The sequence below is a fragment of the Hippocampus comes genome, unplaced genomic scaffold (genome assembly GCF_001891065.2).
Source record: "Hippocampus comes isolate QL1 unplaced genomic scaffold, H_comes_QL1_v1.1 scaffold93, whole genome shotgun sequence".
In the NCBI taxonomy this organism is placed as follows: domain Eukaryota; kingdom Metazoa; phylum Chordata; class Actinopteri; order Syngnathiformes; family Syngnathidae; genus Hippocampus; species Hippocampus comes.
In genome coordinates, this window is record NW_017805481.1 from 136,944 (window position 1) to 161,385 (window position 24,442).

General features: G+C 45.5%; 2 protein-coding genes and 1 long non-coding RNA gene across 3 annotated transcripts in view; 2 read left to right on the plus strand and 1 right to left on the minus strand.

The window, feature by feature from the left end:
• The window catches only part of gjc1 (gap junction protein gamma 1), a 26,416-nt gene extending 15,779 nt beyond the window's left edge, over nucleotides 1–10,637 (plus strand). The window contains exon 2 of the mRNA XM_019875715.1: nucleotides 8,954–10,637. Within this exon, the coding sequence (XP_019731274.1) occupies nucleotides 9,008–10,453 (1,446 nt within the window). The 5' untranslated portion in view covers nucleotides 8,954–9,007 and the 3' untranslated portion in view covers nucleotides 10,454–10,637. The remainder of the gene's footprint in view (nucleotides 1–8,953) is intronic.
• A 5,431-nt stretch (nucleotides 10,638–16,068) lies between these two features.
• Nucleotides 16,069–16,393, plus strand: LOC109519367 (uncharacterized). Its single transcript, XR_002168938.1, has 2 exons — nucleotides 16,069–16,181; nucleotides 16,293–16,393. It is a non-coding gene; the product is annotated as an uncharacterized LOC109519367 (long non-coding RNA).
• A 148-nt stretch (nucleotides 16,394–16,541) lies between these two features.
• Nucleotides 16,542–20,937, minus strand: LOC109519294 (alpha-2,8-sialyltransferase 8E-like). Its single transcript, XM_019875721.1, has 6 exons — nucleotides 20,554–20,937; nucleotides 19,317–19,391; nucleotides 19,127–19,201; nucleotides 18,888–19,032; nucleotides 18,282–18,487; nucleotides 16,542–17,397 (listed from the first exon to the last, which is right to left on the minus strand). Exons 1-6 carry the CDS (start codon nucleotides 20,715–20,717, stop codon nucleotides 16,542–16,544), a joined length of 1,521 nt encoding a protein of 506 aa, XP_019731280.1. The 5' UTR covers nucleotides 20,718–20,937.
• Between the last annotated feature and the right edge of the window lie 3,505 nt (nucleotides 20,938–24,442).

Genomic DNA, 24,442 nt, shown 5'->3' on the forward strand with positions numbered 1-24,442 from the left:
GAGCCTCGTGTGAACACAGAGGCCTCCAACCGGCCGTGGATGCGCTCGCTCGTCTCATTAGACACGTGATTGTGTGTGTGTGTGTGTGTGTGTGTGTGTGTGTTTCTACGCCAGACAAAGTTTTGCAGCCAGCCACACACTCCCTTTAACATCCCGACAACGGCGGTGCATCCTCTCACCTCTGGGCATGACCTCATTAAAAAATAAAATAAATAAAATTAAAATACAGCAGCCTGTATTCATTTGATTATTTTAATGGATGTTGAAGATTTACGCATACCACCTATACAAAATATGCATGTGAGGTGCAGATATTATTTTTGTCCGCTTGGGGTTGGCATCCTCACGTTCTACGCTGTCGTTTCTGTGACGATGAATGTGTGTCGCTTTAAAAGGCACGGCCTGACCTGTTGAGTGACGTCGTCTTTTTTGACAACAAGCTTTTCCAAAAGTTTTATGGCAGCCATTCTTCTACATCTTGAAGAGGGCGGTCAACTTCACAAGTTTTGTAAAGACGATTGCAAAAAGAAGACAGGCTGAGTGGCAGTGAATGAAGTGCATTTTGGGTACCTGACACGCACACCCCACAACCCCACACGCACCCCTTCGCTTGGGAATCCCGGTTCTATGCTAATGCTAATGCTAAAACTGGAGGCTGACAACGCTCCCTCTCCTCGCCCCTCTGGTCCGCCGCATCACCCGGCAAACATGACCTGGCCTCAAAACATACACGGGCAGAACCTTAATGGCGGAGTACCTATTGTCTACAGGAGAATGGGAGTGGGGAGTGGGGGGCGGGGGGGGGGCGTGGCCTTGCGTTTCAATCCACGCCGCGTTTGTGTGCCTGTGTAACAATCCGCTAAGTCATCTCTCATCATCGCTCTTTTAGACAGCAGAATGGCCCCTACAGTGTGGATCGAGGCGGAGAGCTGCAGCTGCTACATGCACGCACACACACACACACACACACACACACACACACACACACACACACACACACACACACACACACACACACACACACACACACACACCCCCCTCCCTGTTTGCTTTGCTTTAATAGCAAGACTGATGCCATTTAAATCTTTCGCTTCAATTCCCGGGATGCAAATGCAGCTGCATAAGTGGGTTAGTCAAGTCTCTCGCTGACACACGGTAGGGATGCCAGAGGAAGGAGCTGGTCAGTGAACGCAGGATGCAATTTCTGGAATGGGATTTTTTTTTTTCTAAATCACCAGATTTTGATTGGAATCTTTTTTTTTTTTTTTTTGTCGTGTTCCGCAGGAATAATTTAAAGTGTACATTAGCATGACAAATGCCCAAACACGCACATTCGGCAGGCCGGCTAATAATGCACGACAATGCCAATTACAACGGTAAATGCAGTGCCTTAAAAGTGATGCACGGATGACATTAGGTTTGATTAAAAATTCAAACGAGGCCATAGGCGCAGTTCAGACGGACTTTTTGTTGTTTTGTTTTTCGGCATGTGTTCATTGAGATACAGCGTACTCCTCGACAAACGTTCTCCTTCTAGAATGCTATTTTATTTTTTTGCACCATACGACAAAAATGTGAGTTATCTCCAAGAGTGCAGCACAAATAAACTCCCTCAACTTTTATTTTTTTTTTTTTATGGGCAATCCCATTTCCATTGTTTGCTGTTTACAGCAATTAAGGCTTCCATAAACACAGCACCATAAAACAACTTGGCTAATAAACATGTGGTGTGTCGTAAAAAAATGCACAGCCGCCCCGAAAAAGGGATGCAAATTCACAAACATGCACGCTTTAATCCCCCCCATATGCCATTTCACCACGTACAACAGCGATAGGGAGGCAGGTGCTAATTATGCATATTTGAGATGATTTAATCCTCGATGAATTAAATCGTCGCTAATCCTCGTCCGCGCCGCCGCCGCCGCCCGTGTCTCGTCATGAAGGCGAATGGAGACTCCGTGTGATTTGACGGTTTATTATTAGCATGCTAACGGGCTCGCGGAAGACACAGAACGGGTGTGCCCATGTTGGGCGGCGACGGAGGCCTCGGGCGCCCAACTGTCAGACCTGCGGAGAGAAAGACTAAGACCGCTTTCATGCGGAATAGGGACAGCATGAATCAAACACACACACACACACACACACACACACACACACACACACACACACACACACACACACACACACACACAAAGTAGAAATAAAAGAGAGCTGTTTGGCTGCAGCCTGGCGACGCTCGACAGTTCTTCCTCGGGCAAAACTTGTGGTGAACTTTGAGATCTGACGAGTCAGAGCGAAAAATTGGATTTGCGCTGCAGTAGTGGCCGCAAAGTCAAAATGCAAATAGAGACATATATATAAATATTTTGCACATTAAAAAAAAAAAAAACGCACAGCGTTAATGGCGGTGAGCTCTGCCAGAACAGTGACCAAAAAAAAAAAAAAAAAACAAAAGCTACATTGCAAACAGAGATAGCAACATTGAAACATTTGAAATTCGATTAGGAAGTCTTTCATGACTTGCCGCAAACGAAGCCATCATCACAGCAGGCCGCGAAAGCAGACTGAGCCGGAGTCACATCAAAAGGAGCCGAAGCCATCAGATAATCGGCGGTTATTAGCACATGAGAGTCATATCACAAATCTGAGAAGCAAAATCATCTTAAGCAACTTCACACGGATGGAAGTCCCCCCCTTCCAGCAATTTGCTCCAACACGTGCCGCCGCCTGTGGACTTTGATTGACACCAGATGAAGTTAAAGAGGATTGCCCGGGCCGGAATGTGTGAACGGCGGAAATAAGTAGCCGGTCAGAGATAGCGCGCGGCCCTAATTTGAGCCACCGGCGCTAGTGAGTGGATTTAGACCAAATCAAACGAACATCACTTATTGTCGGCGGCTCTGCATAATTAGCAGTGGAGGAGCGGAGGGGGTGTGGAGGGGGGGTGGGGGGGTAGCGTTTGAAAGTGAAGAGGAGGATTATGGGTTAGCACTCACTGGACTGGACGCTTGACATAAAGCATTTAAGTCAAGAAGGGGCCTTTCTGGAGACTTTTCCAACTGATGTCCTGACATGACTTTTTGCAGGAAGTGGCAGCGGCCATGCGGGTCAACGCAAAGCGACGTCAAATATAACAGACGGTACGGTGCAGCGGTACTTCGAGATACAAGTTTTCCAAGATACAAGATTATTTGGTTGATTTTTCGCTTTGACTTGAGAGCAATAATTTGGCGATTTTAGACAGTGCTGGGGGCTTTTTTTTTCCCCTTGAAAAAAAAACATCTGCAACGTTCAGTTCAATGAGAAAATATTTTCTGGTTGACATGCACATGGTACCCATCAAAAAAAATTTTGGGGGTGTGCCATCGTGCAGGGGGCGGGGCCAATGGGCATCCACCTTTGGCATCCACAGCCTTTCCATTGACGAAAATGCGCTTACGTTCATGGACGTCGGTGATCGATAATAGACAGTGTTGCCACAGTAACCATGAAAAAGTAACTTGGTTACTTTACTGACTACTTGTTTTTTTTTTACCCCGAGCCATGACCCATTTTGCGGGAATGATGATGATGAGGGGGGGGTAAGCGAGCGTCCATTGTTGAGTGCCACAAAAACGCTCTGCCCTCCTTCTCATGCCGCCGCCTTTCGTGGCACCGCACAAGCTCGCACTCGGGCGGGCGCGCCACAAGCGGACGGATCGTTTGCTACTTGGATGTCATTTCAAACAATAAGATAACGTTTGGTCTCCTTTTGACCCTTCGCCAAGGCAAAACTGCCCCCCACTTTGAGGTGACGGCTGAACGATGGCGGGGGGAAGAGGAGGAGGAGGAGGTGGAGGAAGAGGAGGTGGAGGAAGGAGGGAGCAAGTGAGTATTATCCCGCTTTGCTTCTTCTTGCGGCTCACGGAGGGCTTTTCGTGTCGTGTTTCGTGGAGTCCAAGGCACAGATGCTGCCCCCCCCGTAACATATGGAGGCACTTTTTGCCTTCGGACTGCGTTAATGAGGCAACTTTGACTTTCCTACTAGGCACACGTGCGCCATCCGCATCTCTTAGAAAAGGACACACACGTTTTTCAGTGTACAAGTTCCCAGCGGTGGGTCAGCTCATTTCTTTAGAAGTTGACGTTTGTTTGCGTTTTTTTATCATTTTCATCCCCTTTTTTGTACATCCAGCTGATGAGGCTTCACGGATGCGTAATCATGATCGACGCTGGTTACTTGAAGTCTTTGCACATGTTTGCACTCACTTGAAACGGGGGGAAAATAAATAGTGTTAAGAGCTGAGATGTTTATCGTCATGAGAGTGCTCTCGGGATGCTTTTTTTTTTCCGGACCAACTTGGAGCGGGTCAATTTGTTTTTGTTGTTTTTTTACAGTCTGTCTTTGAAGTTTGGCTGAGAAAGTGCATTGGTGATTTTTGCTTTTCTGCACGTCAAAAAAGTTGTTGAAAGTTGACATTTCATTGAACCAGAATTGAAATTGAATTGTTTATAGCAATTTGTATTTCTTACGTTAGATTTTCATCATTTATACCAAAACATATTTACATTTTGACCATTTCAAATTTTTCACTCGAAGAAGTGGTTGGACCACATCATCTACCGAAACAGAAATCCTTCAAAGCGTTGCCACGGTGACAGCAGAGCACAGCAGTGCAATGATAATAATTTGATTAATATCGAGTCAGGGAGTAGTTTGTGTGTAAGAGTCATATATTGTCCCCCCCCCCCAAAAAAAAAAAAAAAATACAAACCGCTCTCAGAGTGGCACAATCGATGCAAGCTACACCCCCAATAATCTACATATTCACTCCATTCTTACCTGTGTCGTTTTTGATTGTGCAGGTGTACCTAATGAAGTGTCCGGCAAGCATGCACGCGCCCGAGGAACAAACAAACAAACAAACGAACGAACAGAAAGCGAGCATGAACGCATTTGAACGTGAACAAATTGTTGTTCCTAATAGCTTGCAAGCGTGCAAGCGCCGGAGGAATAAACAAACACACAAACAAACGAACGAACGGAAAGCGAACATGAACACATTTGAACGTGAACAAATTGTTGTTCCTAATAGCTTATTAAACATCATTTTGTCAAATACGCTCCGCATGCCCGAGTCAAGTTCAAGCGGAGGCTAATGAAGCCGTTAGCCTGGCATGGTCTCGTTAGTTTTTCTTAACAACCATTTGCACCGCGTTTATGATCCGCACTGCCCCTCAGCTGCCCGTCTATTCATGACGTGAGCGCGCATACATATGTACATATTTCTGCATGTAACACAGCCTGGCAGGCATTTGAAATATTTAACTAGACAAATTGTTTAGCGGCAACAAGCCTGTTTTTTTTTTTCAAATCTGTTTGGGTTTCATCCTGAGCAAAATAAACTCGTACCTGCCGCGCTCTCCTTGTTACCCCCTCCTGTGTCGTCACGGTGACTCAGTCCAGGATCACCTCCTCTTCGCCACTCTGACCCGGCGACAACCCGGTTGTGCATTCCGAAGCCCGCGCCATGAAATTGATGTTCACATTGCTGTGAGAGGACCGCGGTCGCTGTTGTGTTGCGTTTGTTGTTCTTACTTTTGCCTTGCTGACTCACACCGCCTCGAACTTGACACGCTGAGTCAGCTTCTTTAGCCGCTGACTGTCCCCACAAGCTCACACAAACGCAAATAGGATGTGAAAGCAAAATGCCAGGTTGGATGAAGTATTCAGAACAGCAGGCGAGCATAAATGGGTGCAGCGCCTCCTTTGGTCAGGAGGTGCTATGACACGAGTTGATGTCTAAGGCAGCCTTTCCCAACCGTTACTGAATTAAGGCATCCATTTTTTTTTTTACTATATATATGTAAAATTTCATTCCTGAGAAGAAAATAGTGACCTTGTAGGAGAATGTGTTGGAATGACACAATTTAGGTTGGAAATAAATCACCCGCTGTGCCTGTCACTGTTTCGAATGTGACAGCGGATAGGAAAGATTTGCATAATTTGAAAATGCGGCCATTTTAAACACATCAAAGCACCAATTGCCTGCCATTCGATGTTGGTCCTAACAGTCACTCTGTGCGCGCGGGATCCGGCACATCAAAAGAGCCGTTTAACCTTTTGCGGCCTGCAGTAAAAAAGACAATTCACAAGGCGTTATGGAAAGACGATGACGGACCAGTATGGATTCTCCATGTGTGTGTGTTTGTGTGTGTGTGTATCACAATTCGCAACTTGTAGCGTGTCCTGGCAGTGCGAGCCGAGGGAGCGCACACGTAAACGATTCCTGACATGTTCCTTCCAGCGGCATCCCGGCCGTGTCCTTATACGGTCACGGTGATGGATGCACACGCTACCGTCGCAAGCATTCTTGAAAAACATTCCCTCACCACCTCTGACTGGAAGCGAGGATGTGAAGACAGGGGGCTTTGGATCGTGCCGCACTCCAGAAAAGTGGCAAATTTCACAAAACTGATGTGTAATGATGAACAATTTAGCCCCTCCCCCAAAAAAGAGTTTAATGTCAAACTAAACATCAAAAAAAAGAGCCTTGTGTATTTCGACGTCTTTAAACAATGGATATTTGAATGCAAATGGTGGAGCAACACACGTAGACAGATAATCTAACACTACTTACGAGGATATATTCTTCTTCCTCTTTGAAAAATAACTAATATTAAACAATCTTCGTGATCCACTCATGATTCTGTCATGCAGGTTACGTTCCAGACCACAACCTCAGGAAGTCAAATCTGCAATAAAGAAATAATTCACCCAAGAAATATTATTTGTTGCTAACAATCATGCCCAAAGCTGTACATGATAAAATGAGCATACAGTCATACCTGAAGGCATAAAAAGCAGGATTGAAGAGGTTTTGACATTTAATAATCTTGAGCAAAAACTAGACTCGGTGGAATTATTTCCTGTTTTCATTTCTTCTTCTTTCAAATTTGCAGTGTCATTAGTTCCTCGCAGTCATCAGCCCTGTTTGGTTTTGATGTTTTGAAGTTGAACCTTTGTGAGCACCGACTGGTGTATTTCCTACTTGAATGCTTCGCTAAGCTCTCAACCTGCTGGCTAAGGAAGCGGACCCCGGCAGCCCATATTTTTAAATCCCCGCCACTATTCAGGCTGGGATTTTCCTTGGCACTCCCGCTGGCAATAAACCGTGTCCTCTCGGGGAAAAGAAAACTCCTGCGGCGCTGTCATATTTTGCTCCTCCAAAGGCATCCCGAAGGGGGCCGCCGGTGTTTGCGTTGCCGTTTCGATGCATGTTTGATGCTTTGTATCTGACACCTGCTGATGCGGCTGCTTCAGATCGGAGAACCCCGAAGCTTTGGAGTAATCCGCATCGTCAACACGTCCCGCTCTTTGGAGACATCGCCTCGCAACAGCACAAGCACAGCACAATGACATTTACCTCTCAAACTAATACAACCCTGAGAGCTGCACCCTATACAGAAGACGGGTCTCTAAGAGGATTTATTTCTTCAAAAAAAAAAAAAAAAAAGGATAGAAAGTGTGAGTGTGCACGTGTGTGTTTGGGGGTAGGAAATTCCCGACTTGGATTATTTCCTCTCTCTCTTCTTGCCGCTGCACGGTGGTGTTTTTTTATATTTTTTAATAGCGATATCCTCTTTCCAGCAGTGTTTAATTCCTTTAAGAGGCGACTTGACAGCAGCCTCAAAGTGACACAGAGCTTTTCGGTGCATCCTGTTTATGCTGCAAGGAGCAACAGATCCCATAAAGGTTTCGCGCTGGGGTTTGGGGGGGTGGTTTGATGATGGAATTATGACTTCACCTCTAAAAACCTCTTAAACCAGGCAGAGTCAAACTTATTTTCAGCACCAGGCACATTATAGCTACTATGGCAATGTGAAATTTTTATAAATCAAAAACCCAGCTCATCGTGTTGTTACTTAAATGCAATTGAACATGCACATTGTTACGTTGCGAGGTGGTGGTGGACCCTAAAAAGCAGGCAAGAGGGAGGAGCAGGGTGACCTTGACAAATTGGATTAAAACATCGAGAAAACTAAATCCAAAACAAAGTATCAAACATGGCAGAAGCTCAAAACTAATAGTCGGAGAAACATGACCTAAACATGACAGAACAAACATGACAGCAGCAAAGAAACAGCAACAATAACCCAACACCGAGTGGCCGTGCCGGGAGTCCTTTTATACGACCGGTATTAATCACATAACGACCAACAGGTGTGCAGCTGCAGGGAGAACCCTACAGTGCCACCTGTTGGTCACAAACTGAATCATGACACACATATTGTCAAAAACAAACTGAATTTGAAATCAGAAGTTAGGGATAATTGTGGCAAGCAAATGTTTAAGGATACAACCGTTGTTGTTTTTTTCTGTTTCCTGAGAACAGGTTTGGTCAATAAATTTCGGTTCAAGCTAATCAGTACCAGCCAATTCTAGACCAAGTCTGAAAAGACGTTTAAAAACGTCTTTGGGAGTGAATGAGTTAAAAGTGAATAAAATTTGCGATTTGCGGATTTATGCTAAAATGAAACAAAATCAATGTAGCAGCAATAAAAATTTACTTTATTATTCTCTAGTGGGCCAGAGAAAATAATCTGCCAAGTCTGATCTGGCCCTCGGGCTTTGAATTTGACACCTGTGTCGCAACCAAAATGAAAATATTCAAATTGCTGCTGAGAAATGCGTTTGAGTCAACCGCATCGCGGCGTCTTTTCGGCCGCTATTGTAACCTCGGCTTCTGTAGCTCCGAGCGGCCCTGACAGCTTTCGTGTTGGGTTAGCGCTAGCATTAGCGGTCACTTTATTGGTCAGAGCTGCGTGTTTGTTTACGTGCGCAAACGTCGTCGCACACTCGAATGAGTGGACGGTGAAGCTACTGACGTTAAAGTACAGAATCTGAAACGCTACGGAGTGTCCTCATTGGTCCTCATGCTATCGTCTTTTTTTTTCTCCCCGCTTCCCCCAGAGTCTGTGAACAGGTGAGAGAGGGACACTGTCTGCCCCACTGTCCAGCGACACCATGAGCTGGAGCTTCCTCACGCGGCTGCTGGAGGAGATCCACAACCACTCCACCTTCGTGGGGAAGCTGTGGCTCACCGTGCTCATCGTCTTCCGTATCGTCCTCACGGCCGTCGGGGGAGAGTCCATCTACTACGACGAGCAGAGCAAGTTTGTGTGCAACTCGGGGCAGCCAGGCTGCGAGAACGTCTGCTACGATGCCTTCGCCCCGCTCTCGCACGTCCGCTTCTGGGTCTTCCAGATCATCCTGGTGGCGATGCCGTCCCTCATGTACATGGGCTACGCGGTCAATAAGATTGCGCGGCTGGACGAAGCCAAGGGAGGCGCTGGGGCCGCCGCGGTGAGAACCGCCGGGGGAGGGGGTTACACGCACAGGAAGCCCAGGAAAATCTGCTTCGGGGCGCGACAGCACCGCGGCATCGAGGAGACCGAGGAGGATCGCGAGGACGATCCCATGATCTACGAGGTCCCGGAGATGGAGCCCCCCAAAAGGCCTCGCGATCCGCTGCAACCCACGCCCCGACCCAAGATCCGCCACGACGGCCGCACGCGCATCCGAGACGAGGGGCTGATGCGGGTTTACGTTCTGCAACTGGTGAGCCGCACGGTGCTGGAGGCGGGCTTCCTCACGGGTCAGTACCTGCTGTACGGCTTCCGCGTGATGCCCGTCTTCGTGTGTTCGGGGAAGCCCTGCCCCCACAGCGTGGACTGCTTCGTGTCGCGGCCCACGGAGAAAACCATCTTCCTGCGAATCATGTACGGCGTCACCGTCCTCTGCCTGACGCTCAACGTCTGGGAGATGCTCCACTTGGGCATCGGCTCCATCTGCGACATTCTACGCCGCCGCCGCTGCCCGCCTCCGGACGACGAGTATCAGCTGGGCTTGCTGGGCACCAACGTGGGCGGCGAGGGCTCGGTCGGCGGCGCCGGACCGGAGGTGGGCTCCGAAGGCGACGCGGGCGGCGACGGACCGGCCGACTACGTCGGCTACCCGTTCTCCTGGAACACCCCGTCGGCGCCGCCCGGCTACAACATCGTGGTGAAACCGGAGCAGATGCCCTACACCGACCTGAGCAACGCCAAGATGGCGTGCAAGCAGAACCGGGCGAACATCGCCCAGGAGGAGCAGCAGCAATTCGGCAGCAACGAAGACAACTTCCCCACCGGAGGCGAAGCCCGCGTGGCGATCAACAAGGACATGATTCAGCAGGCCCACGACCAGCTGGAGGCCGCCATTCAGGCTTACAGCCAGCAGCACCGCGCCGAGGAGCACCTCGCCGACAGCCAGGACGACAAACCCCAGAGCAACATTATCCAGACTCAGCCTCACAAAGAACGCAAGCACAGACTCAAGCACGGCAAGGGGGGCGGGAGCAGCGGCGGGGGCAGCAGTAGCAACAGCAGCAGCAGCAAATCGGGGGAGGGAAAGCCCTCCGTATGGATTTAACTCAGATGCGTATGCGGTGTACAGACTCGAGTTCAAAACCGCCGGTGCCTTAAGCGGGTGTTCCTAAACCTTTTGGGTCCAGGGAATTCCTTTCAGGGGACACATTTTTCCAAGGGCCCCTTCGAAGGGGCGCCGGCCTGCTTTGCATATACGAACAATAACACCTGATGAAGCCTGCAACGCTATTTAAAAAAATAAAAATAAGGCCGTGTGAAGAATTGGTGTCGAAAAAGTGTGTGTGTGTCGGGGGGGGGGGTTAACAACACCCTCATGCCTGTAGGCGGCGCTAATAATAATAATAATAATAATAATAATAATCTGGTTGTCTATGTGTGCCCTGCGATTGACTGGCAACCAGTTCAGGGTGCGCCCCGCCTACTGCCCGAAGACGGCTGCGGGTGTGCTGGAGCCGACTCCAGCACACCCGCAAACCTCATGAGGATAAAGCGGATTACAAAATGGATGGATATGGATATGGGTATTTCTTTCATGTATTCAGGACCTAATCCATTCTGTGACTACAGACGAGTAGCAAGAGTGTTCAAATTTATTCCACCGCTGACCTCGTAGTTCTGTTTAATTGGTGATGGGATCATGAGCGGGTCTGGGGAAAAATGTGTCCCCCCCGGAGCCAAAAAGTTTGAAAACTCCTGCCTTTGAGAAATCCTGCGAGCTGGACAAACTTTTTATTGTGTACGAGACGATGCAGCTGAGGCTTTTCGTCTGGGCTATTATTGTAAAACATTGTCATTCTTGTGTCGCATTCCCCGAAAGTTTGTTCTCGTTACCTGCCTTTTTGGAAGGGGGGGTAAATTGTCCAGTGAGAACACAAACCGGATCCTAATCTGATTTGAATCGCAATTGAAGCAATGACGCCATATTAAAAAAATGCAATAAAACCAACGCCGGTGACTTTTTCTCATCAAGCGAGGGGATCAGTGTCCCATCTCCCCTTCGCAATAAATTTCACATTGATGTCTCATGTCTGTGCGCGCGTTTGTTCGTTACCACATGCGTGTTACGATCGTTTGCCTTCATGTCTCGGATGTCCGGAAGCAACATGGTGTGCACACTGCACACCTTCCTTCCCGTGCGTTTCTGTTCTCTCACGCCTGGCAGCTGACTGCCCCCTGTCGGAGGCTGAGATTAGTGCAGTCCGATTTCGCCAATGCTTCCCGCTGCACCCGGCAGCACCTGCGATGGATCCGAAATGTTCATATTGATCCAAACTCATGTGAAACTCTGAGGGGGGGTCAAAGCCATTTTTTAAACAACGAGACCAAACACTGTTTTGTGTGACTTTTTCCGCGCCAAGCGTCGGAATGCCGTGGCCATGCTTACCCCAAACGCCTGCGTCGAGACCAACCTTTTTTTTTGTAAAAGTTACTCGTCTTTCTTTTTTCTACAGTGTATGTGTGTGACAACAACAAGCGGGGGGTTGGGGGGGTGGGGGGGGCTGTTTTTATCAGGACAATTGTGGATTTTTTTTTTTTTACCCGCCCCATTTTTTTAAGTGCAGAAACTGTTTTCGAATGGATTAAACTGTGTGAGTATTAATGATCGTCGTGTTTTGAATCGTAAAACCTAAAAGAAAAAGTGTAAGGGCCGTTTATTTGTATCAAGTCTTGAGAGTAAAAAGGAATTTATCAACCATCCGGGGCTAAAACGGAAGGCCGTTTGGAGTTTTTCCGTAAGGGGCAGGGTAAAACTGGAGAAGACCCGCCCGAATGCCACATGGCATCAGAATGCCCCCAAACGAGCTTGCGTTTGCATAGTTTCAACGCTTGGGCGAATGCAAATGAAAGGCAGACAAGCATGAGAAGATACACCCGCCAACAGGGAAGGCGCCACTCGGGCCTGGCTTTCAATAGAAGACAGCAAGAGATTAGAATGCAGGGTTGTAGGTGATGATTTACATCCATTCCAAAGAAGGTGCGTTCAGGTGCCCTCCGAGCTAAAACCGCACGGACGGCTGAATTGCCTTTTTGGAGGCCTCGACGGGCCTGAAAACACAGCAATATTTTGCGAGTGTGTGTGTATACCGTTAGAAATGTATGATTCCTACATGGATCCTCTCAAAGTCAACCAGTGGCACCCCAAGAAAAAAAAAAAGCCCCTATGAATATCATCTTCATAACAGGAAACATGAAAAGTCTTAAAGAATCTGTAAAGTGAATTCTAACGTTTGTTTCAAAAGACAATATACACGTTTGAAGATAATTGTTTAAAACATGCATAGATTGAGGTATGTAGTACTTGATTGTGGCGTCAGTGGCGTGCAAAGGGAGGAGAGGGCGCGGTCCTATGGGCAAAAATTCACCGGGTTCACATAAAAACTTGAATGGGCGGCAAAATGTCATTTGCCAGGTGATGCACCGAGCGCATGTCAACCTGAAAAATCTTCCACATGGCACCGCAATACATCATCTCTTTGGGTAGTTTGCTGACGGGGCCAATTTAGAGCGCTTCATTGTTGGCTGTGAGTGCACGCACGTCACAGAAAGAAAGACAAAAGAGCAAGGGGACCAGGACTTAGTATTTTTTAAGTCTGACATGTGGCTTCAGAATGCTGTGTGGCTGCTTTAGAGTGCCTCGTTGTTGCCCATGAGTGCACGCACGTAACAAATTATATTTGAGTCATTCAAATTCGGCAGGGTCGTTGATATCACCGTTCTCTTTTGAGGACTTATTTTCACTGAACAGGGACTTTAATGATCCGCGCACAAAATTGAACAGGAGGTCAGCCATTTTGGTTTGAAGTAGCCATTTATGGCGAATCCTAGGGCTGCGAATTGCGGGTGTGAATTGACCACATTTTGGGTCATTTTGAGCACTCGCCGTGAAAAAAAAGAGGCACCGAGGCCATTTATTCTTCTTCTTTTGACCAATGATTATAATTTGGAGGCATGTCTAAGGACTCCAGTGCCGTGCAGAGGAGGGGGGCGGGAGGGGGCCATGGCCCCTACCATCCACGACGGTTCATCACTCTTGGCTCTCTAAAAACCTACACGTGTGGGACACAAGCTTAATATTTCCTCAGTGACCAGCATCAAGCTGCATGCATTCCCATGCCATCGCTGAATCTATTGGTAGCGTTCTGTCTACCTAAGCATGTGATATTTCAGGTCCCGCACCTGTCGCTGGCTTCTGTAGCGACCAAGTACAGAAGACAGATTATCAGTTTATCAAGACACGAGAGGTGCCAAGCAATAACCGGCCGCACTGATCTTGTGGGTTTTACATTTGGAGGAAATGCTTTAACGGAAGCAGCTGTCAGTCAAACACCGTATGCTGTCATGTGGCCAGGCTGCATTCTTTCCCGTCATGACAATGAAACTTTAGAAAAAAAAAAAAACAACAAAAAAAGAAACTATATGACGGTTCTGTCTTCGTTAAAAAATGCGTGTTTTTCCTATGCCTTTAAAAATACATGTTAGTCGATTTACTTGCCAAGTTTTTTTTATATATTCTGTAATGGGTATATTTGAGATGCATGTTAAAAAGACCTATTTTCTTAAGAAAAATAAATGGAAAATGCCAAAGAATACAAGTGTTGTTCTTGATATTGTTTTGTTACATGACTGTGATGTTTACTATATTTCCCCCATTGAGAAGATTGAGAAAAAAAAATTATTCAAAGCTCAATATTTCAGTGCGTTTCCATTTTTCTTTGGCTTTTTATGTAGTTTGGTGGTTTCCCATGACGACCATTGAACATGAAAGAAAGAAATATGTCGGCTGTGTTGTGATGAGGGGAGGGCTCATGTGAAGAGACTGTGGTAAATTTGTGAACTTATTTTTACACTTGAACGATGGTTTGGAATGTAGAAAAGCTGCCTGCTACTTCTGCATTGTCAACAGGGTGAGTTTTATTTGCGCATATTAAACAATAGTTAACTTATGTGTTTCTAGACAACAAAGGTTTTTAGGATGACACATTTACAAGACTCTGAACATAATCGGGCACTAAAAATGTTTGTATTTGCAAAAATTAAGGTGTGCCTCAGATGTTTTTTCTTTTTCTTGTCAGTGCATCAGACATTTGGTTATTGTGCGTGGGCACATCAATACAGCACTTTGGCTCATTTATTCCTGATTAATGTTCAACAAGTACCTCCAGTGGATCCTCCAGACATGGACAACAATGAATGATAGGAACGCGAACAATGAACACATTAAGGAAACCAAATCTCCAAATTCTCACCCAAAGTGCTTCATTCACAGTTATCTTCCCCAAGTCAAATGCCAACTATGAGGAAAAAAAAACAAGTACCACTTTTAAGGTTTCTTTTTGCAACAAAGTAATAAACAATGGACCAAAAAAAAAAAAAAGGTAAAAAGCTCCACCGTTACGAGAATGAAATTGTCATGTTATCAAAGTTCGAAAAGTCAAAGAGGTTAAATTACCAGGAAAAAGTCACAACGGGACATGGAAAAGGTTGTAATGTTGAAAGAGACAAAAAAATAAAAATACAAATATGGGAAAGAAGTAAAAAACTGATGCTAATAAGTGATGTCTGGATGAAAAATCCCAAATGCTATTGGGGGGGAGGGATCAAAAGTTGTAAGAAAAAAATAAGGATGCTGGAAAAGCTTTAAGATTTGTGAGAAAATTTGAACTTATGAGAAGAGGTAAATTTGGACATTTATGAAATAGATTGAGTCATGAATGAATTCATGAAGAGGAAAAAAAATGAACAAATTTCCCAGAAAAATGGTGATGTCAGGATGAAAACGGGTAAAAAGCCCGGAAGTTGAACCATTACGATCAAAAGTTCACAGGAAAAAGTGTACAGTGAAAAAAAATTACATTACGTCACATCAATATCATGCAATGGCAGATACAAAAATATGGATGAGTAACGTTAAGTAGTCATCATTTTATAGGTCCTAAAAATGCTTTTTGCTTCTTTGAATGAGAGCTAAGCGAGCCTCAACATAAACTGAGCGTCTCAAAAGTTTATACAGGCTTTTTGCCTTTCGGGGCCCGCGACGTGGCCGCCACACGCGACGTTATCGCCAACTACCGATCGGAGATTTTGCATATTCATATCGACGCGAACGGCGATCAAATCAGAGAAAATCTTATTTACATATCGAATAATGGGAAGGCCACCTGTTCATGATGCTGGCTAGCTGTTTTTTTTTTTTTTTGACCAACTAGAATAACTTGAAAAATGGGCATTTCCAACCCGAATTAGCTTGCCAACCTATGAACAGGACATCAAAGATAATTTGACTACATTAGTAACAAGATCCTGATCTTAAAACAGACTGCTAAAAGTTTCAGGACTGGCGTCACAAAAACTGTATTCCATACTATCAACCAGCACATCAACAAAGAGATCACGCGCCATTTGCTTCGAGGCAATAGTTGGCGGAGGACAACTCCTGGCTCCTCAAAAACGCCACGAGCATCCAACACTTCCCGGCTAAGAACATCAGCGTGCAGGAGTAGCCTGCAGACTCGGCAGACCTCTGACTCCATGTGTCTTTTCCCTCAGTTCAAAGGGGTCGGTTGTCAAGGGGAACCATTTTAAAGATGGCCGTGCCAGAGAATGCTGGGAAAAAGCATTTGACTTGAGTTTGAATTTGAAATACATCTTGTGACGCCAGTCCTGGTACTTTTCCTCCTTCATATGACAAGATGGCGGGTATTTTGGATTCCAGTCCAGAACTGCAGTTACAGGCAGTTATGTGCTGTCACAAGAAACCGCATCATATTGTTGTCCCATCACGTGTATAAATGAAGTACGGTCCACACCCTAGACATTCGCGATAACTTTCAGAATCACTAGTTACTTTTGGAAAAAAAAAATAATGTCAAGTTAATTCTAAGGATTTTGTGGTGTTTGCCATCGGGATCAGTCCACACTGTATCATGCCAATTACTAAAAATATAAGTGTAAACAAGATTACAGGAAGTTACATTGGACTGACGAAAGGCACCGTGCGAACCGCCTCAAAGGCCTCACAATTGCCTTTTACAAACAATTTCTCCAGACTCAATTTGGACAACGCGTAGTAATAAATAATCCAAGTAAAAAAAAAAAAAAAAGTCTTCAGTGTTTCGATTTTTTTTTTTTTTTTATTTTCTCCAGTGCAAACCTCTGGGCAATCCGAGGTGAAGCCTGAGCACGCCCTGGCTGTGCAGTTTGAGCAGCAGGTCAAACTCCACGGGGATGGTGTGAAACCTGATGTTGACCTTCCTGTCATCGTAGTAATGATTGGTCAGCGCGTAGAGTCCGTGCGGGTGGTGGCTGAAGGGCCAGAAGCCGTACAGGTGCACGTTGGAGCACATCTCCAGAGCCAAGCTGGCCATCATGATGCCCGTGCTGAGCCGGCGGGACTTGAGGCCTCTGATGTTCCAGAAACGGGAGAGGTTGCGCAAGTAGTCCGGGTTGGTGAAGACTGGCTGAGTGGGACTGGCGAAGTCTTCCATGGTGTAGGCCGCCCGCATTGACAGCGGCGTGTTGAAGCCGAAGGAGAAGGCGGGAAGGAGGATCAGAGCCTTCCCGTAGTGCTGGAGTCTCTCCGCAAAACTCCGCCGTCGTCCTATCTGAAACCTGATGTTGACCTTCCTGTCATCGTAGTAATGATTGGTCAGCGCGTAGAGTCCGTGCGGGTGGTGGCTGAAGGGCCAGAAGCCGTACAGGTGCACGTTGGAGCACATCTCCAGAGCCAAGCTGGCCATCATGATGCCCGTGCTGAGCCGGCGGGACTTGAGGCCTCTGATGTTCCAGAAACGGGAGAGGTTGCGCAAGTAGTCCGGGTTGGTGAAGACTGGCTGAGTGGGACTGGCGAAGTCTTCCATGGTGTAGGCCGCCCGCATTGACAGCGGCGTGTTGAAGCCGAAGGAGAAGGCGGGAAGGAGGATCAGAGCCTTCCCGTAGTGCTGGAGTCTCTCCGCAAAACTCCGCCGTCGTCCTATCAGAGAGTTGTACCTGCGGTAAGGGGGGAAAAAAAAAAAAATACGCCGGCGGGCATTAGCGTCTCATCCCAACATCATCACAAAGCTGCGCACTGCTCCTCAGGGACACGTTACAGGTGTGGTCTTTCAATCCTCCAAAACAGATTTTATATCACAAATCGGACGGTAACACAAACACTAAAATCATTTTACTTGAAATCCACAAAATAAGATTTGCACAGTCACACTAACGAATCAAGCTACGAGCAAAGTGAGTGACTCCGTGATCGATCAACCAACTCAGGGCCATATTCTCCCCTTTCACACATTTTTTTTAAACTCAACTGTTTTTCACACTTTCCCGATGCATCGATTGTCCTGTCCAAACTTCGGGCATTCCCACTGTGCGCAAGACGCTAATGTGCGTGCGACAACTGAACAGGCCCGACTCGGTGAAGCCTGAGGGTTGCCCTAATTGATCAAATAAAAACAAACGATTGAAAATCCAACCCACGGAACCATTACGATGACTGTAGCTGCTTGTGATCGGCATTTTCAAACTCCAACGAGTTAGTAGCTGCTAGCTAGCTAACTAGCTAGCTGACAAAGACAGAAGATTTAATATGGCTGACAATTGAAAAGTTCCAACACGAAGAGTGGCCAGCTTGGTTTTCCATTTACAATTCCAAATGGTGAAATGTTACCGTACTTTTTTAAACGTATAGCTAAAAAGTTACATTTTAGAATGCTAATAGCTTGACCTGGGAACAAATTATCCGCAGGTTTTCATTATTTCCGAAGGGCAAACTCTTCTGAAATGCCCCCGAAAAAAATCCGAAGTGGACCACAGTTATGAATCGTCATATGGCAGGAATTACGGTCTGGCGGGTGTGTTATAAGATTGGTTGGCATGCTTACTTTTCTTTGAGGATGCTGGGGTTGGACGTGACGAGGTCCGTCCTGACGCCTACGTGTTTGCTGTACTCATCGCCCAAAGGCGGTAGATTGCACCTTATCACGTACTGAGCAGAGTCGATGGTTTTCCCGCAGCCGCTGTCCATCAGGATGCCTCCGTTGCCAACCACGGCGCACGTGTCGAACGACCTGTTGCCGAACGGATGCTCCTGGAAGTTGACGCGCAGGGACGTGAGGATGGAATGAATTCATGACATCTCAGTTCATTTCTAGGTTTTTATTTTTCTTACAAGACCATATATTAGACTATCTAGCACAAAACAAATCACATGAGGTCAAATTTAAGAAACTGGAGATTTTCTGAAAAGGTATCAAAAAAATTACAATATATTGTAGAAAAATAAAAATAAACAAAAAAAAACAAAACATTTGATTTTGTGCTGGAGGGTCACAAATCACAGACGAAACATATGACATATAGTATATATGCGAATGAGGTAAAAATATCTAATAGATCCAGCGGGACCCCTGCTAGACGGTGGTGCTGAGTATTTGAGATCTACTGTATATTATTTAACAATTCATGAATGCGTGCAATGTGGTGCTTACCTTGATGAAGGTTTTAAACATGTCCGGCGTCACCTGTAGGATCCTGCGCTTTTCGCCATCGTATTGAATCTTGGTTCCCACGGGCGTGTTGGCCTGCGTAATGATGGCCCTCTCGAAGCCTCGACACGAGCTGCTCAGATTGGACCTGCGAGACCGGAAAAAAAAAAAGAAAAAATTCTCACATCAGCCTGCTTTGCGCGTCATTACCTTTGTTTGTGTGCACACCGAGTTCGCCTTACGTAAATGCTCGGTGGTTCGACACGTTTTTCTTCCAGTTTTCAGAGTAGCGCTTCAACACGTTGTCAATCACTTCCCTGCGACAAAGGACGTACACGGAGGCCACAAATAAAGTTGACTGGGAAAAACACCCCAAAAAAAACGAATGACGGCGAAGACAAAGAGGCCACTTGTGCGAGTGCAAACACTCACCTACAGCCTTTACAAAAGGCAGCGGGCTCAGGGGGAGTTTTCTTTTGAGGGGGCGGTTTGTAGGAACCCACGGCACTGTGGAAACACAAAACAGCTTTTCTTCTTGTCATGTATTTTAATAAAAATATGATCATGACCAGTACCCTTAATACGAATCTCCCTCCTCTTCATCATCATCATCTGCTACTCTACTATGACCTTTGCTTTTTTTGTGTCACCGGATAGATGGAACAAACAATTGTATCAAAGGCAAATAAGCCGCTCCCCTTTGAGCGCTCTTTATTTTACGTGGGGTGCTCAAAGTTGATTCCGAAAGCATTTGAGCAAACATTCATTGTGTCCCTGCATTTTTTGCTCATGTTTTACACACATCACATTACATTCAACTCCGGCAAATCTGCTTTGGGCCGCCACACAATACCCTGTGTAAACAGTTACTTGATAGTTGGCCTATTGTGGGAAGTAAGCTACAATGATATCAGGTTCTCACTTGCCTGCACCTGCACTGTGCAAAATGTAGTTTGTGTTTTTGCATTTTATCAAATTCTCAGCGCTCCCACAATAGTATGTTTTGTTTGCCGCACAGATCATTTGGTGACATTTCCAAAGTGCCCCCAAAAACGGGTTATATGTCAGGGCATTAAGGTTACGAAATATGGCAAAAAACAAAGTTGAGAAAAAAAAATCTTGATACAGTATTCCAGAAAAGATGTCAATGTTGATATACAGTTGAAAATATTTTATACATGACAGGTAAAAAGTAAGGTGACGAGAAATCGAGAAAGTGAGTAGAAAGCGTAAAGTTGTGAGGAAAAAAAAAGTACAGCTAAAACGTATTTTTTTTTTTTTTTTTTTTAAACAGCGTTGCCAGTACAATTTGTGTTGGGCAAAAATCTAAAGTTAGAGAAAAACAACTGTTGAGAGAAAATAAAATTGAAATGTGGACCAAGCACAGTTGGATAAAAAACAAAAATCCTTTTCGGATCCAGCGATTTTTCGGTAAAACAGCGAGCGATTCACGATGACAAATCAAACTCTTGGGATTGATTGGTCACTTCCGGCATATTTGGCCCGGAGTGAAATTTTTTTGAAAGCTCGACAAATGTCAAAAGAAGCGTCTCTCTGTCAACCCCCCCCCCCCACCCCACCCCACAACACACACACACACACACACACACAATCTGGAATATTAGAAAAGGAAGTAAAACAGTGACTCGTCAGCCCGAGACAGACGTACCTCTCATCGTCAATCATGTACCAGGTGACGGTGGACAGCAGGCTGCCAAAGCAGAGCAGAGCAATCATAAAGGACATGCCCGAAGCCATGCTGGCTTGCGGTCTTCCTCCCGTTTCAGCTGGTGAACGCATCGCCGAGCGCAGCACCTCTGGGCCAACGTCCATGTGCTGTCATATTTCCTACTTCGGCCTCTCTCTCACCTCCGAACTTTACTCCCACCCCGAAAACAATTTAACCCTTCATGCAAATTCCCTCTTGTGATGTATTTCTCGCCCGGGAAAATATCTCTTTTTATACATATCAATCTTCAGTGCCGTGCCCAAAGCGAAAAAGCTGCCGCTTCTCAAGATCTCCACCTCTTGAACAGAAAAAAAAAAAAAAAACCCCCCCCCCCCCCCCCCTCCCTCTTGAACAGAAAAAAAAAAAAAAAAAGCACTAGCCCCACTCGCTTCCCGTTCTCCCTGCCCCCTCCCCGCCCTGGGCCACCTCTCCTCCACCCACACAACGTCCCCTTCTGTCCTCGATCCCCTCTTGGCACAAGAAGGCAGGCAGTAACACGAGTGCCCTGGATCTAATTAGCCTCCAGGGACACATGTTTGGAGAGGCCCAGAGGTGCCTCATTGGAGGCTGGTGACAAACCGCCCCCCACCCCGACCTCAACCCAGCACTGACTAGGGGAGGAGCATAGGGAGGGGACGGAATGGAGCTTCTTCTCGCGCTGCACGGAGCGGAAACGAAACAGAAAAGAGGAAATGCACAGACTCAAAAACTTGTGAGTGGGGGTGCTTTAGAGCAAACGCGGATGGGCGCACCGCTCTACCCCCCCTCCTTATCCTAATCCTCCATTTTACCCTCTGGTCTGCAGAATTTACCAATTCGTTTGTGTCTGGTTGACCGTCAGCCCGTGTGTGTATTTGTGTGTTGCTTCAAGGCAATCAAAACGTTTCATATGAGACACAATTTTGCCTTGAGATGCCAACCATCATTCGAATGCTCTGCATGAGCGCAGTAAACAACACATTTCACAAATAGCAGAAGAGTCTTCAAGACCTTTAATGGCACTGCTAGTCATAGTTTAGGTTCAAACTAAACATAAAATGAAGTCAATTACACCCGTGTATTTAAAACTGCATATAAAAAGGCCCGCGAGCTTGATGCTAACACACAATGGAAAAGGCCGATGACATGCTAACAATTAGCATCTCCGTGGCAGTTTTAGAATCTTTTAAGCGACAGATTTTGAACAGTGGAACAACACATGTACAGTAGATTGGCAATATGAGTCTTTCCATTGCCCCCTGCCGGCGAAGGTAGGCACAACAGATGGAGCAGCAGAATGAATTTTTTATTTTTTATTGAACATATGAAATATACAGCAACAAATTGGCAAAAAGTGAAGGCAAGCAAGATATCGAAAAGGAAAAGAAAATAGTCATCATCACAAATAAAATGTTCAAAGGAGTAGGAAGAAGTAAAAAACTTATCTAGTCCTACCCCTTGTTTTGTAATGAATTGAATTGAAGCATTAAACTTCTGATTCACAAACGGTTTAATTCCTTTATATTCTATTTGATTGTTTTATTACTCTGTTTTAAGTACAAAAAGAGTGTAATTTTCTCTGACATGGAAAAACAAAAATGTTTTTGGTGGCGGCTGAAATGGATTAATAAAAAGAGCCCGCTGATTGGTCACGAATGTAGCATGTATCCCGTTTCTCTCACCAAAGTCAACTGGGACATGCTCAGAAGCCGAATTGATTTTATCGCTGTTGTCAGTGAAAGATACATTCACAACTCGGAATTTTCCAGCTCAGCCGCCATCCTAACGAAACTTGAGAAGGATGGACGATGACATATAATACAGGCTGTACGGTAGGCTGCCCATCCCCGTTGTGCAAGCCGTGTCACTCGGCAGTTAAAGTACACTTGAACTTTCACACCTGACTGCTTTCAAGATGGGAACAATAGTGGTGTCATTTTACATTGTGTTGTTTCAGGCTTCAAAATGCCGTTGTCGTGTCTACCGGGGGGTTACCAAACTCCTGGCATATGCTAATTTTAAATTTCCATAAGGTTCTTTTTTTTTTTTTTTCTTTTACCCATGCACAACAAGCTTGTGTCGTGGCTGCTCGGGACAATATGGTTAAAGCTGCAATATTTTGACATTGTTAGCAAGTCAGCGCTGTCTTGAAAAAAACGCAATGCGAGGAAACATTTCCTTGGGGGCGGGGAGGAAGGCATTTGGTTTGGAGAAAAAGTTGTCAAGTTAAGACCATAAGTTGTAAAAAGACAAGAAAAATGTTGCGTCTCTACAGACCGCAAAAGGTGAAATTTGAAGTCAACTCAAAATGGATGCGTGAATACTGGATATGATATATTCCAGCTGTGATATCCCCCAATGTACCTTCCACTCCATCAGGTTTTCCACTTCCTGTCTTGCTTTAGGACCGCTCTCTCACTCACACACACACACACACACACCATACATGGCAATGGCGAGTGATGAAAAAAGCGGAAGAGGCGTGGCCTGGACGGGGCGTGGCCTGGACGGGGCGTGGTTACTTACAAAAGTGGCACTAAACATGAAGATGAAGTGTATTAAATTTACACAGTTTGAAAATTGAACAGAAAAAAATCCCAAGATCGCCACTATTCTTTCAAGTGAAAATTTGTGCAATTTTGCCTATGCATTCCTGGTGAGCACCAATATGTAACTCCAAATTTGCTGCTCAAAATCAAAACTAAAAAAGTAAACACATTCCCTAACATATTTAAGATTTGTTCATAACTTGTATTCATAAAGTGTTGTGTAAATGTGATAAAAAGCTGTTGATTCTTACCTCATACAGTGATAGTGAATATTTATTATGCATACAATTTATTATGCATAACCGTGCTTTATTATCCAAGACAAAACGTGAATTATCAATATGAATATAAAACGCAAATAAAAACAAATAAATGTTATCATGCTGTTGCTACAAATGCATACCAAATAAAAGTGAAAATATCATCCTCGTATATTTGAATAAAAAAGTATATACATCGGAGTGTACCTGTCTATCGGCGAGGGGCGTCAGTGGAGCAGATTTCGTTGCTTGGTTCAGCCAAAGTAAGTACCCCAGCGCGTAACGTCTTTAGTTGTATCCGCTGACGAAGTTTGTTTGAAAAATGCCGATCCCAAAGAATAATTGCTCCGTCGAATGGCGATTTTGTCGGCATGTTTTTTCACTTTTGTTGCATGATCTGTCAGTGCCACGCATCCACGGGAGCCATAGTTAATTAAGTCACTACAATACACACAATAATCGTCAAAATTTTCATAATTCCGCTCAAAACGATCCCAGAACAATGAATTTGCGAGACGAACAGGCCGCCATGAATCAGGTAAAGCAATATGTTACATGCAATTTGATTGGTCCAATCGCTTGTAGTTAACCAATCGCTGGGCCGTTTATAATCGAGCTAAGACTTCCGCAACAAATAATGCCTTCAGTGATCTGATTAGTTGAAGCTTTCATACACGTCCAATCGCAGGGCTGTTTACAAACGGAAAACGGAGAGACTGTTCGGGAGAGCTCGTGAAAACTCGACGATAAGGTACCTGACCGCCCCTAAAATTTTCTCAACGGATTTAGGCGATTCACAAAAATGATCAATTTAAGAAATAAAACGGCGGATTTCCGCGGATCCGCGGAAAATTGCCATGTATGACACACACACACACACGCAAACATCTGGATGAATTCAACTAACCAGAGCATCAGGATGACTTTTGAAGTCCACGTCCTGATAGCCTGCAATTGGAAGCCATCTAAAATTAGCGCGCGATCCGTGCGTAGAGCCAGTTGGGCCATTAAAGGGATGTCATGTTTGTTCCCGCATCGCAA

What these genes read in the sequence shown, in the direction of transcription:
- LOC109519294 (XM_019875721.1), bottom strand. Translation starts at nt 20,717, where the DNA reads ATGGACGTTGGCCCAGAGGTGCTGCGCTCGGCGATGCGTTCACCAGCT. An exon ending in TACATGATTGACGATGAGAG is followed by an intron (nt 19,392 to 20,553) that starts GTACGTCTGTCT and finishes GTGTTTCCACAG; the next exon opens with TGCCGTGGGTTCCTACAAAC. An exon ending in TCGAACCACCGAGCATTTAC is followed by an intron (nt 19,033 to 19,126) that starts GTAAGGCGAACT and finishes CCGGTCTCGCAG; the next exon opens with GTCCAATCTGAGCAGCTCGT.